Source organism: Pteropus alecto, unplaced genomic scaffold (assembly GCF_000325575.1).
Source record: "Pteropus alecto unplaced genomic scaffold, ASM32557v1 scaffold35, whole genome shotgun sequence".
NCBI lineage: Eukaryota > Metazoa > Chordata > Mammalia > Chiroptera > Pteropodidae > Pteropus > Pteropus alecto.
The window spans coordinates 10,888,617-10,900,355 of NW_006437828.1; the positions used below are offsets into that span (position 1 = coordinate 10,888,617).

At 45.8% G+C, this 11,739-nt stretch overlaps 1 protein-coding gene and 1 pseudogene across 1 annotated transcript in view; one reads left to right on the forward strand and one right to left on the reverse strand.

The window, feature by feature from the left end:
• Positions 1-11,739, reverse strand: part of AGPAT5 (1-acylglycerol-3-phosphate O-acyltransferase 5) — a 42,839-nt gene that overhangs the window by 8,777 nt on the left and 22,323 nt on the right. Inside the window, exons 5-6 of the mRNA XM_006914967.3 lie at positions 8,837-8,927; positions 1,110-1,271 (exon numbers count right to left, since the gene is read on the reverse strand). Coding sequence (XP_006915029.1) covers positions 1,110-1,271; positions 8,837-8,927 — 253 coding nt within the window. The remainder of the gene's footprint in view (positions 1-1,109; positions 1,272-8,836; positions 8,928-11,739) is intronic.
• Positions 6,025-6,143, forward strand: LOC112482264 (annotated as a pseudogene).

An 11,739-nucleotide genomic window follows, 5' to 3' on the forward strand; every position in this document is an offset into this window, starting at 1 on the left:
ACAGCTCCTTCAACAGTTAAAGAAGAGAGAGAGTCAGCGTGTTGCCTTTTATTAAGAAGGGGGGACAGCGGCGTCAGAACGTGTGCTTCATCCAGTCTGCGTGTACCGTCCCCGAGGACTGTGCTGGAGGGCGACGGGGACCGGCCCACGGGGGCAGGCTGCGAGGCCAGCCCCGCTCCGCTCACTGTGTGTAGTCTGATGTATGATCTATTCCAAAACATTCCATTGAAAATGAAGAAAACTTCGGCTGCCTCCTCTTCGACCATCTCTGCTGAAGGCATCGTGAGGGCGCGCCCCCCTTACTCCCGACGCAGGCCCGGGCTGGTTTCTCCACCGTGGCCAGGCGCACAGCATCCGGCCCCCGCCTCACCCCAGCCTCGCCCCGGGGACCTGCCCTCCGCGCCTTCTGATCATCGGCCTGCGAGGCCCTGCGGACAGCAGCGCTCTGGCAGACACTGGCGCCAGGGGGAGCGCGCGGGTTCTACCTCCGTGTCACGGCTCCCGGGTGGCGTCTCCACAGTCCTCGTTTGCCCGTCACCGTGTTTAGACTTCTCCCGGTCAGGAGCGCCTCTGATTATGTTTACGAGAACATTCTGCTCACCTAAAATTCTATTTTTTTCTTGTTATAGCTGACATGCACATAGACAACAGCTCAATGGTCCTTAAAACCTAGCATGTTTAGAAAAAAAGTCACACTTAACTGTCTTTCTTCTTGTCAATGATACTAAATTTCAAAATGATCCCATGAAAAACACGAGGCGGAACTGACATCGGCGTGCACCTGAGTGTCGCCAGGTTAGGCCCCTGCTCACGCCCTCCTCTGATTTACGTAGCTTCCCATTTTTATGTGTGAACTTCGGGTGGAAAGAGCTGAGCTAACGATAATGGGCAAGTTTAAGGACCCAATATGGCAACCAAAAAATACCAAATTTAAAAGGACTAATGCAATTTAAACTGTTATGGATTAATAAAAAATACCTGAAAATTATGTCAAGTATTTGCCCTTGGAAACTATATCAAGTAAATGTAATGAAGCAGACTTAGCCATTTTTTTAAAAAATGAATCACACATTCTGAAATATATAAGACTTCATTAGAAACAAACTTACCAACCATGGATGGCGCTTCTCTCCGCTGCCCTTTATCATCCACGGTCCCTTCGAAAGCCACTGTAACATCATAAATTGCATCTAAGTAATGCTTCATAGAATCGAAAGCAACATGAGTTGCCTTTACCCTTGGAGTCAGCACATGTTTTAATACTGCAAGGCCTGGAAAAGAAGCGTGGCCACGAATTAGTTACAAAACACCTCGGCAACAGAATGCATATATTTTTTTTTAAATTTCAAGGAAGACACAGACCGGAACAGAATCCTGACATGGCCTCGCAGCGACAGGACTTCACGTTTGGAAAGCTCTCTCGCAGGACGCTATTTAAACCAGCACGCATTTGACAGAGAGTTATTAAGCATCCACATGTATGAGACACCGTGCGGAGCTGCCAGAAAGTCAGCCCTTGATAAGTCTGACCTTGAACTTGGTAAACCCTGACAAGGGCAAATATCATCATCTTCATTTCCCACGACGGAATATGAAGATGTTCCACGTGTATGGCCCATGGACACTTTGGATTCGGCAGTACAATCCACTCATTTCTGACCCCAAGTCCATGGTCCTTCAAGTTCTGTTCTATTCAAACATATCACCTAAACGACCCCATTGCCTACAGGTCCTGAAATAGGACCGGATGTGGTCTATGTGAGGTGAAATACGGCTGTGTACTTTTAGGGTCAACCCAAGAATCCGGGTTCTTGGTACTTTTTTTTTTTTTAACTGAGATCTAATTCATATACCATAATATTTACCATTTCAAGTAGACAATTCAGTGACTCTTAGTATATTCAAAGAGCCGGGCGACCATCACCACTGAAGTTCCATTTCCAGCTCCACACAGACACCTGCGCCTTCGCAGACACGGCACCCCTCCCCTCCCCCGCTCCTGCCCCAGCGACCACGCATCCACTTCCTGTCCCTACAGATTTGTCTGTTATGGACACGTCACATGAATGGACTCGTACAGTCTGTGGACTTTTGTGACTGGCTTCTTTCACTTATTAGAATGTTTTCGAGGTTCTTCCATGCCGTAGCCTGTAACAGTACTTCATTATTTTTTATGGTTGAATGATATTTCACTGTATAGATATTTTGATTATCCATTTGACCAGATGATAGACATTTGGTTTTTTTCACCCTTTGGCTATTATGAAAAATGCTGCTACAAACACTCATATAAACTACACATGAACAGTTTTTGTATGAACACAGGATTTCAATTCGCAGGTATATCTGACATAGTTGCATGTGTGTTATACATTTTTTAAAAGCTTTCTAAAAATCTTCTTTAATTGAGAAAACACTGCAGTTTAATCACTCTTCATTAGTGCTCCTACTAGTGCTAAGAATTCATTCTCTCCTTCCTGGTTCCCACTGCCTCTCTCTTCCTGGATTAGGCTATTTAATGACGATTTAACAGAAGAGAGTAGTTCTCTGAAGAAGTGACCTGAAAACAGACTAGAAAACAGCCTGATTTGGAGTTTCTACTCCCTCTCTCCAGGGGAAACCAGCTGCACGAGGAAGAACAGCTATAGTATGCTGGGATCCTCCCGCAGAAGAATTTCTAGAATGCACAGCGGTGTGGGAAAGGCAGAGATTCCCACACCACATACCCGACTCAGTCCCCAGGGCGGAAGCAGTTTAATCTATTCACAAACTTATAACAAAAATCTGAATAGTGTACCAGGCTGGGAAACATTTATTTGTCAATTAAGTTAGTTACTACTTCCTTCTGTGCCACTGGAGCTCACTTGATTTTAAATCCAAAGTTCCACAGAATCGCCCTGTGGTATTCAGTAAGAATTAATTACTAGACTCCAAATAAGTTAGGAGGAAAATAAAAATACAAAAAGTAATATTTCTCAACAAAATGAGTGCTAATAAAGGTTTGGAAATATCAGCTTTGTGATAAACGAACGGGAACACCCATCGCTAACGCAAAGGCCTGCGTGCTGAGGAAGGCAGGGAGCAGCTCCAAGGCCCGGAGCACCCTTTCTCGCCCCGGTCCAGAGCCTGCGCACCCCAGGGGTTCTCTCCCAGCTCTGGAGGAGGAACGGCCGGGGAGCGGGGAAGAACGACACCGGGGCACTGGGTGACGGACGGGCAGAGAGGAACCGGCTCAAGGAGAAGAAGAAGTTCACAGGCACTCGCTGGCGACACAGAAAGGCCCAGAACTCAGAGGAGGCCGCCCGGGAAAGTGCGGGACGGGAGCGCGCCCTCGTGGAGCGGCAGGCCCGGGCGCGCACGGCGGGTTAAGGGGGCGCCCAGCGCCGTGAGGAAGCCCATTTCTCCGGCGTGGATTTATTAACGCGCGGTCTAGTCGTCTTCCGACGCTTAGGGCACTAACAGGGGACACCCGTGCCATGACAACAAGCAGCTGCTGGCCCTTCCGTGAGGCTCGGAAGTCACCTCGCCACCCTAAGTCCGAGCCCATGGGCTCCTGCTGCCCACACGGACACTGATTTGTGGGGCGCTCAACCACAAACAGGGATGAGGGCCTCCAGATCCGCAAACTCTGGGTCACTGTTATGAAACCAGTTTCATGTAATAACAGAAAACCGATGAGAATTTCAGTAGCAAGAGAACTGAGGAACGGGCATTCACAACGAAGTGCTCCAGCTCGCGCCCATGACACCGCCATGTGACTGGGCCCCGGGGGCGACGGCAAGGCCTGGGCCCTGCGCTGGCGGACGCCCCGTGGCCACCGCCCCGTCCCTATTTCAGCATCTGCTCCGCCTCGTCTCGTCTCAGCTCTCCGGAAGGACAGCCCGCCTGCCCGCCTGCCCGCCCGGCCACCACCCCTTCTCCAGGGGCGAGCGTGGTGGTGGCTGGTGTAAGGACGATTCTGCTGCACTGTGTGTTGGAAACATTATCAATAACGATAAACACGCTGGACGGAAAACCTTTATCGATCCATGAAGGAAATTTTACATCATATGTGTACTATCATCTCACTTGACTCCCACGAATGAAGTCACTAAGGCTCAGAGAGGTATAACGACTTACCCAAAGGCACGCAGCTAGGAAGAGCTTATAATGACTGTGTGGAACGTCTTCTACTCGGTAACTATTTACGAGATACTATTTTGAAACTATAAACACGTGGGTTAGAGATGAATGAGACAATAAAATAAACTTAAATCGCTAGAGTGTAGAATGTCCTACAAGAGACACAAAACAGTCTCAGAACATAAGACACCACTCATGCTTAAAGATATGCTGCGCTCACTCATACCTGACCGGAAAAAGAGCACACTGGAGAGAGGCCGAGAGGGAGGCACGAAGCGGGGGGGCCGGGCGTGAGCAAGGGCAAAGGGGCGGCGGCCTGGAAGGTGTGCGGGGCAGGTGTGCAGACCCCGTAAGGAGAGGCTGCGCGCTGCGCTCACACTGACAGGAGCGTGCGAGTGTCAAGGCTGAAGCCTTCACACGCGTCTGTGCGACTCCGAGCCTTTTCGGCCAAATGACAGCTACGACGTCGGTGCTGAGCCAAACGGGTTTTTGCTCAATAATATGAAAACTCTAGGTATTTGGCCTGCCATTACAGGTGCATCACTAAATTCCTGTTTTCTATGACTAGGGTACGTCATCTTGCTGGCTGCTACGCTGAAAGACCACTATGGGTCTCCCCTCAATAGGTTCAGGGAGATGAAGATATATTATATTCCAAGTTCCTTAGCAACCACTGAAAGCAAAATACCTACAATGATTCTAAGGAAAGTTCATTAAAATGAGATACTTCATATAACTGAGAAAGATTTAAATTACGAAAGCCGTGCCTGAATGTTACAGGGCCCAGAGAGACCCTCGTCCTACTACCCGTCTCTACGCTTCCTATGACGGGTACATACCTGCCGTTACTTTTTTTTTTATTAATGAAACTTAGCATAAAATAAAGGTTCGCCAACAAATATTAGATCCACATGTTCTAGCTGAAACACAAAACTCTGACCCAACTAACCCGCTGAACACATGACTAATCTTAGTGAGAGCTGGGTTTCTGAAACCTTGGAGTACATCAGAATCATCTGGCAGGCCGAGCCTCACCCCTAGAATCTCTGATTTAGGTCTAGCGTGGATCCCAAGAATCCGTATTTCGAGCAATCTTCCAGACTATGCCGAAGCTGCTGGTTCGGGTACCACTTAGAGGACACTGAATTAGAACTCAGACCCTGGCTGGAGCCTATCAGGAATTCACTGAAGAGCAGCTGAGGGGTGTGAAAAGACAGGTGTCAACAGTAACATCACTTATTTTCATGTAACTCTGTAAGCAAATGGTGTGGAAATGGCCTTGGAGGACCAACCAGGCTCTCAAAACCACTGGGCATTTGCTGTGTCCACAGCACTATCTAGTGTCTGCCAGTGACCTGACCTCCCGGGTGGCTCCTGGACCCACCACTCACACCTCGTAAGCCAGAGATGCCTCCGCAGCAGATACCTGGAGCCATTAAGTCATTAAGTGCTAATGACTTAATGACTTAAACGTGTAAATGAGCATCAAATTTCTAAAAATTTAAATTAAAAATGCTGGTTTGGGTTTGTTTTTCTATTTGTTTCTTAAGTCAGATTCAAATAAAGTTATTTTAGGAGCAAAATTAATTATGTTTTGAAGTAAAACATAACACATGCTAACAAGAGCTATTAGTTTCAATTTTCTTGAAGAAAAATTAGCTTAACAGATGGAGAAACAAGTTCTTTTGTTTTCATTTTTAAGTAATCTCATTCAGTTGTGACCTAAGAGGAAAGAAAACAGGAAACACTTTTTCTAGATATACTGTTCACAAATCAATTTCCTTTGCGTATGGTGGGAAATAATTACTTTTATAGTCACAAGAAAATAAACTTCTAATAGACAGCAACAGCTTTCCCAGTTACAGAATTTAAAGAAAGAGTTAGCAGTTAAAAATGATATTCATCTACGGCCATGATGCCCTGAACAGGCCTGATCCCATCTGATCTCGGAAGCTAAGCAGGGTCGGGCCTGGTTAGTACTTGGATGGGAGACCACCTAGGAAAACCAGGTGCTGTAGGCGTTAAAAAAAAAAAAAGATATTCATACAACAATTTTTTCCCCTTTTGGTAACTTAAAGAGCTACAATTCAGAAAATGACAGACCAGTAATTGATCAATTATAGGTGACTGGGATGTTATTAGACTAAAAAGCTAGGATATATATCGTTATTATACTATTTTAAGAATTACCTGTTTTAGCATTACAAAATTGCTCTGGATTTTTTAAAATAAATAACTCAGCTATATTAAAGTCATCTCAATTAAGATTGAACAATAAAAGGCAAACATCCATCTTAAATTGATTTTTAAATGATGAATTGAGAAATATTAGCATTAAATCTAATCACATACAGAAAAATAATTTAAGGCCCTGTTATGGACTGGGGTATCTCTCCACCCCTCCCCCACATTCATGTGAAGCCCCAACCCCAAGGCGACTATATTTGGAGGTGGGTCCTTTAAGGAGGTGATTAAGATTCAATGAGGTCATGATGATGGGGCCCTAACCCAACAGAGCTGGTGTCCTTATAAAAAAGGAAGAGATAGACACACGTGTGTGAGCGCCCTGAGGAGAGTCAGGTGGGGCCGCAGCACGAAGGCAGCCCACTGTGCGCCAGGAGCATTCTCGGGGAACCGGCCATGCTGGCACCTGCAGCTCAGACTTCCGCCTTCCAGAACCGTGAGAAAATTGTCTGAAAATCTCGTTTAAGCCACCTAGTCTATTTTTTTTTTTTAAGGCGAGGCAACTCTTGGTTGACCTCACAGATTGCAAGGACCCTGTCAGCTTATAATCCTTTATTTTTTTATTTTTATGCCTGGTCTTCTTAGGTGGTCTCCCATCCAAGTACTAACGAGGCCCGACCCTGCTTAGCTTCCGAGATCAGACAGGATGGGGCGTGTTCAGTGTGGCATGGCCGTAGACAACCACCTAGTCTATGACATCTTCTTATGGAAGCCTAGGTGACTGATACAGGCCATGAAACCTGGATTAAAATTATGACTCTGAATAAATAAATCACAGAAAATAAATCTATTTGCATATATTTGTTTCACCCAATTAAAAGCATATGCCAATGTTTAAATAGGAACACACACACACACACACACACACACACACACACACACACACACAGAGTTAATCCCCGAACAGTGAGGGTTAAGTCGCCAATCCCCCCACGTGACCAAAAAACGTAACTTCTGACTCCACAAAAATCTTCAGCCCTCCCCTGAGGTCCGTAGGGAGTTGGTTCCAGGGCCCCAGCAAATACGGAAATCCCTGGAGTCTCAAGTCCCTTATATAAAATGGTCTAGAACAACACACAGAGTCGGCCTTCCGATCTGCTTTCTGCAAACGTGATGTCCCTGAACCTCCCAGGAGCCCTGCGAAGGAGATGCCATAATCCCTGGTTTAGAAACAAGGCGATGAAGCAAAAGAAATAAAGTAACTGTCCACGGTTATAAAAACGCAGCCCCAAGCGGCGGTCCCGTCTGTCTCAGGCGACACAGTGGCGGTACAGAGATGCCTGATAAATCCCACGAGGAAAGGTCGTAAAGAACTTGGGAGAAGCTTAGCTACTCCTAGCAGATACAGCCAACGCAAGCAGGCTGCTGGTGTCACCTGGGGCTTTGCCACCCGACATCCGGGTAAAGCCACCCAGGGCTTTGCGGCCGGACATCGAGTAAAACCACCCAGGACTTTCTGGCCCCAGCCAAGCGTCCACCCACACGCGGGGGACTGAGAGGCCACAGAGGGCGCTGTTCCCGCTGAGCCCCGCCACAGCGCAGAACTGTAAGCAGAGAAAAGGCTGTTACCGTTTCAGATCTCTCAGTTCCTGGGTGGATTCACGTCGGGGCACAACGAACTAACTGAAAACAAGTGAAGTTAGAAATCCCCGTGCCCGGCTGCGCCAGCCGCACGTGGGCAGGAGCGGCCCGGTGACAGGTCGCACACAGCGCGCGGCAGCACCGTGCAGACACTGGCTCCACGCCAGCACGCAGGCATTCGCTCAGTGAGCCCCTGGGGTCACTGATTCAGTCAATCTTCAAAGACGCCTTTGGGACACAGCAGAGCCACTGTTTTACGTTCACCGCCCAACTGGGTTTAACTGAATCGCCTGCTCCAGTGTGCTAGTCGTCCAGTTTTCTAAATCTCATCACTGGGGACGCAGGAAGCTTCCGAGTGCTGCGAAGCGGCTGCGTCTCCTCGTCTCCAGCGGGAACTTCACACACCCTCGAACTCAATTCTTACACGGATTTAGGCAGATCCGCGAAGTATGTTTTTAAGACACGAGGACACGGAAGCTCACCACGCTGGGCAGCCGGCAACCGCACAGTGAATGAACACCAGATCTGGATTCCGGTCCAGCGCTGTCGACCCGCAGATCAGAACACGCACTACCATGCAGAACCCAAACCGTAGAAAGAGGCTGATCTGCAAAACCATGTTCCCAGATAGACTTTTACCTAAATCCATGGCGCCAAAATATGTGCTGTAGCAAGAATGCGAATTTAATCTCTCAGATGTACGTAATAACAGACACGTGATCAATGAGAAGAAACCTCATGTCCTAAGAGGTAATGCGTACATTCTTTCAAGGAATAAACAGGTTCATTCGTTTCAATTACTATGAAACAAATATCTTCTCTAGGAACAAAAATTTTAAAAGTCATCTTTAAAAATTATTTTTTCAATTACAGTCAAATTTTTACTTACCTTCTTGAGCAGCAAATGCTTGACTAGCTGAAAGGACTTTTGTTAGTTCGGGATTATACCTTGTTCCCTCTGGAAAAATCACAAGGTACATCTGTGAAGCATAAACAGAGTTTGGTTTATTTATGTGAGCTTTTCTGTTGCGATTAACCTACCAACGTTAACCCTATTCATGCTACGGGAGTATTTCCTATGGTGGGAAAAATACGTTCACTCACATATGATCTTTATTTCAAGCAGAACCACCAAAATGCAAAAATTCAATAAAGTCTTAACACAGACTATATTTAAAATGCAGTCCTACATTCACTGGTAGGTGAGTCATTAAGAATCTAACATTTCTAATTACATGCTAACAGTCACTAAATAAAAATTTGGCTATGAAATGCTGACTCATACAAAACCTCAATTAACAAAAGGGCTTTTATCCTCCCTAAGTTCTGCAAAATGACTTTTTAAAAGGCGCATATTTTAGACAGCTGTGTTCCTAAGCACATCTTATTTGAGGAAAACCATATATAAATTTCCACAATATAAAAGGTAGCAAGTGTTCACATTTCACAAATCACACAGTAGTATTTTATAGAGCTCCCTTAATACACCTTAAATGACTCGATTTGTAAGCCACTTCATAAATTAAAATAATGTACTTCTAAGTAAAGGAGAATACCAAGCTGGACGTTTACTAAGTAATCAATCAGTGTAAGCTTTTACATTTATCTGCTTGGGAAAGTAAAAACAGAAAGTAAAACTACACCGTGAAAAACGCCTAACTTTAGAACCGAGTCACATAAACTACGGCAACGTATTTGGTAGCAAAAGACAAAGCAAGACTCATCAAATCGTTTCAAATACGAACAGGACACAGGAAGCAAAGGGACAGAAAGAGCTCGTGGGGATCATGTCCCTCTCGCCCACCCTCGCCGGACTCCGGGCAGGGCCAGGCAGTGCCACCCACCCGCACAGCCAGGACAGCACTCCCTTCTCCAAACGAGCTGTGGGCCTGGTCACCCGTTCCCTGTTTGCCCTGGTCACCGGTGGTGCTGGCGGCTGCAGCGTTGACCCAGGGGTAAGGCCCGGATCCCGGTCCTAACATGGCCCCTAGAGGCTGCCATAGACTATCTCGCTCCATTATTATTTTCGCATCGCTCTAATGTACTGATAGTCTTTGGAAACAATAGACATCGTTCTATTTATAGCATTCTGTTTTTAGTAGGGGTTTCCATTTACAAAATATAGTGATTCTCGATCGCTAAAAAAGTCAAATTCTAGAAAATGTAGCATTCCTATGCGTGACGTTAACTTAATGAGGCACGCCTTTTTTTAATGAGAAAAGGGTTAATGAACCTTTGTCAGGCTTCAATTTTTTTCATTAGACACACATAAGAACAATTTCTTCCACAGTCTCATCTGAAAACAGATATAATGGGGCTTTGAAATTCTGCATTTTCAACTTCCATGCAAATGTATAAGCTTTTTAATCATCCAGAAAGATAGCCTTTAGAACCCAATCTTCATCTAACTTAGAAAACAATACGAACGAAACTCAAAATAATTACACTGAGTGGCAGAAGCCAGACCCGCACCCCAAAAGGGTACAGACTGTATGATTCCCTTATATAAAGTTCTAGAAAATGCAAACTAATCTACAGTAACAGAAAGCAGACCAAGGATCGCCTTGGGACAGGACGAGTACAAAGGTGCAGGAGGAAACTTGCGGAGGAAATGGGTAACCATCGTCCTAGCTGTGGTGACAATTTCATGGGGCTCTACATATGGCAAAATTCATCAAATTCTACACTGCGACTACCTGCAGTCATACCTCGCTGATAATACTTCAATAAGTGAAGGTTTTCTTGTGCTATGTTGGTGCAAATGACAGGATTTCCTTTTTTGGAGGGTGAAAAATATTCCACTGTGTACACGTGTTCACACATACCGTATTTCCTTTATCCGCTCATCTTTTGATGGACATTTAGCTTGGCTACTGTGAATATTGCTGCAGTGAACATGCAGATGCAGATTTCTCATCAAGATGATAATCACACAATTTGGATATGTACCCAGAAGTGGAATTGCTGGGTCACATGGTGGCTCTAGTTTTCATCTTTTAAGGAACCTCCATGCTGTTTTCCATAATGATGGCACCAATTTACATTCCCAGCAACAGTAGCTAAGGGGTTCTCGGTTCTCCGCATCCTCGCTGACATTTGTTATCCTGTGGCTTGTTGATAACAACCATTCTGACAGGTGTGAGGAGACAACTCACTGGTGGTGACGGACATTTCCCTGACAACTGATGCCACAGAGCACTTTTTCATACACCTGTCGGGCCTCCGTGTGTCTTCTCTGGAGAAATGTCTATTCACGCCTTCTGCCCATTTTGGGGTTATTAGTTTTCTTGCTAATGATTGTACGAGTTCCTCGTATATTTGGAAATGAACACCGTATAGGATATGTAGCTTGCAAGTCTATTCTCCCTTTCCAGGGGCTCTTTCATTCTGTTTTTATAAATCCAAAATTGTTCCAAGTTTTTAAATTTACTAAGGAAAAAAAATAGAAGGCGGCTTCCATTTAGGATAAAGAATGCTAAAAGAGTCTCGCTCCCAACCCAGCACAACGAAATACTGGATAATCTGCAAAACGAACCCTTCAGAGAGCTGAGGCTACAAGGCAACCAAGTACCCCCAAAATCTAAGGACAGAAAGGCAACTCACAGGAGAGATGAGATGCAAGCACTTGTTTGCTTCAGACAAATGACAACAGAGACCAGTAAAGAGATTTCGCTAGAAATTTTAACCAATTACGAGAAGCTGAGTGTGCGCTAGCGCAGCAGAAGAACCCCCGGCTGCGGAGCCCGGAGAATTCACGGCCCGCAGGCTCCACTCCACAGAGCTCCGTGCGCA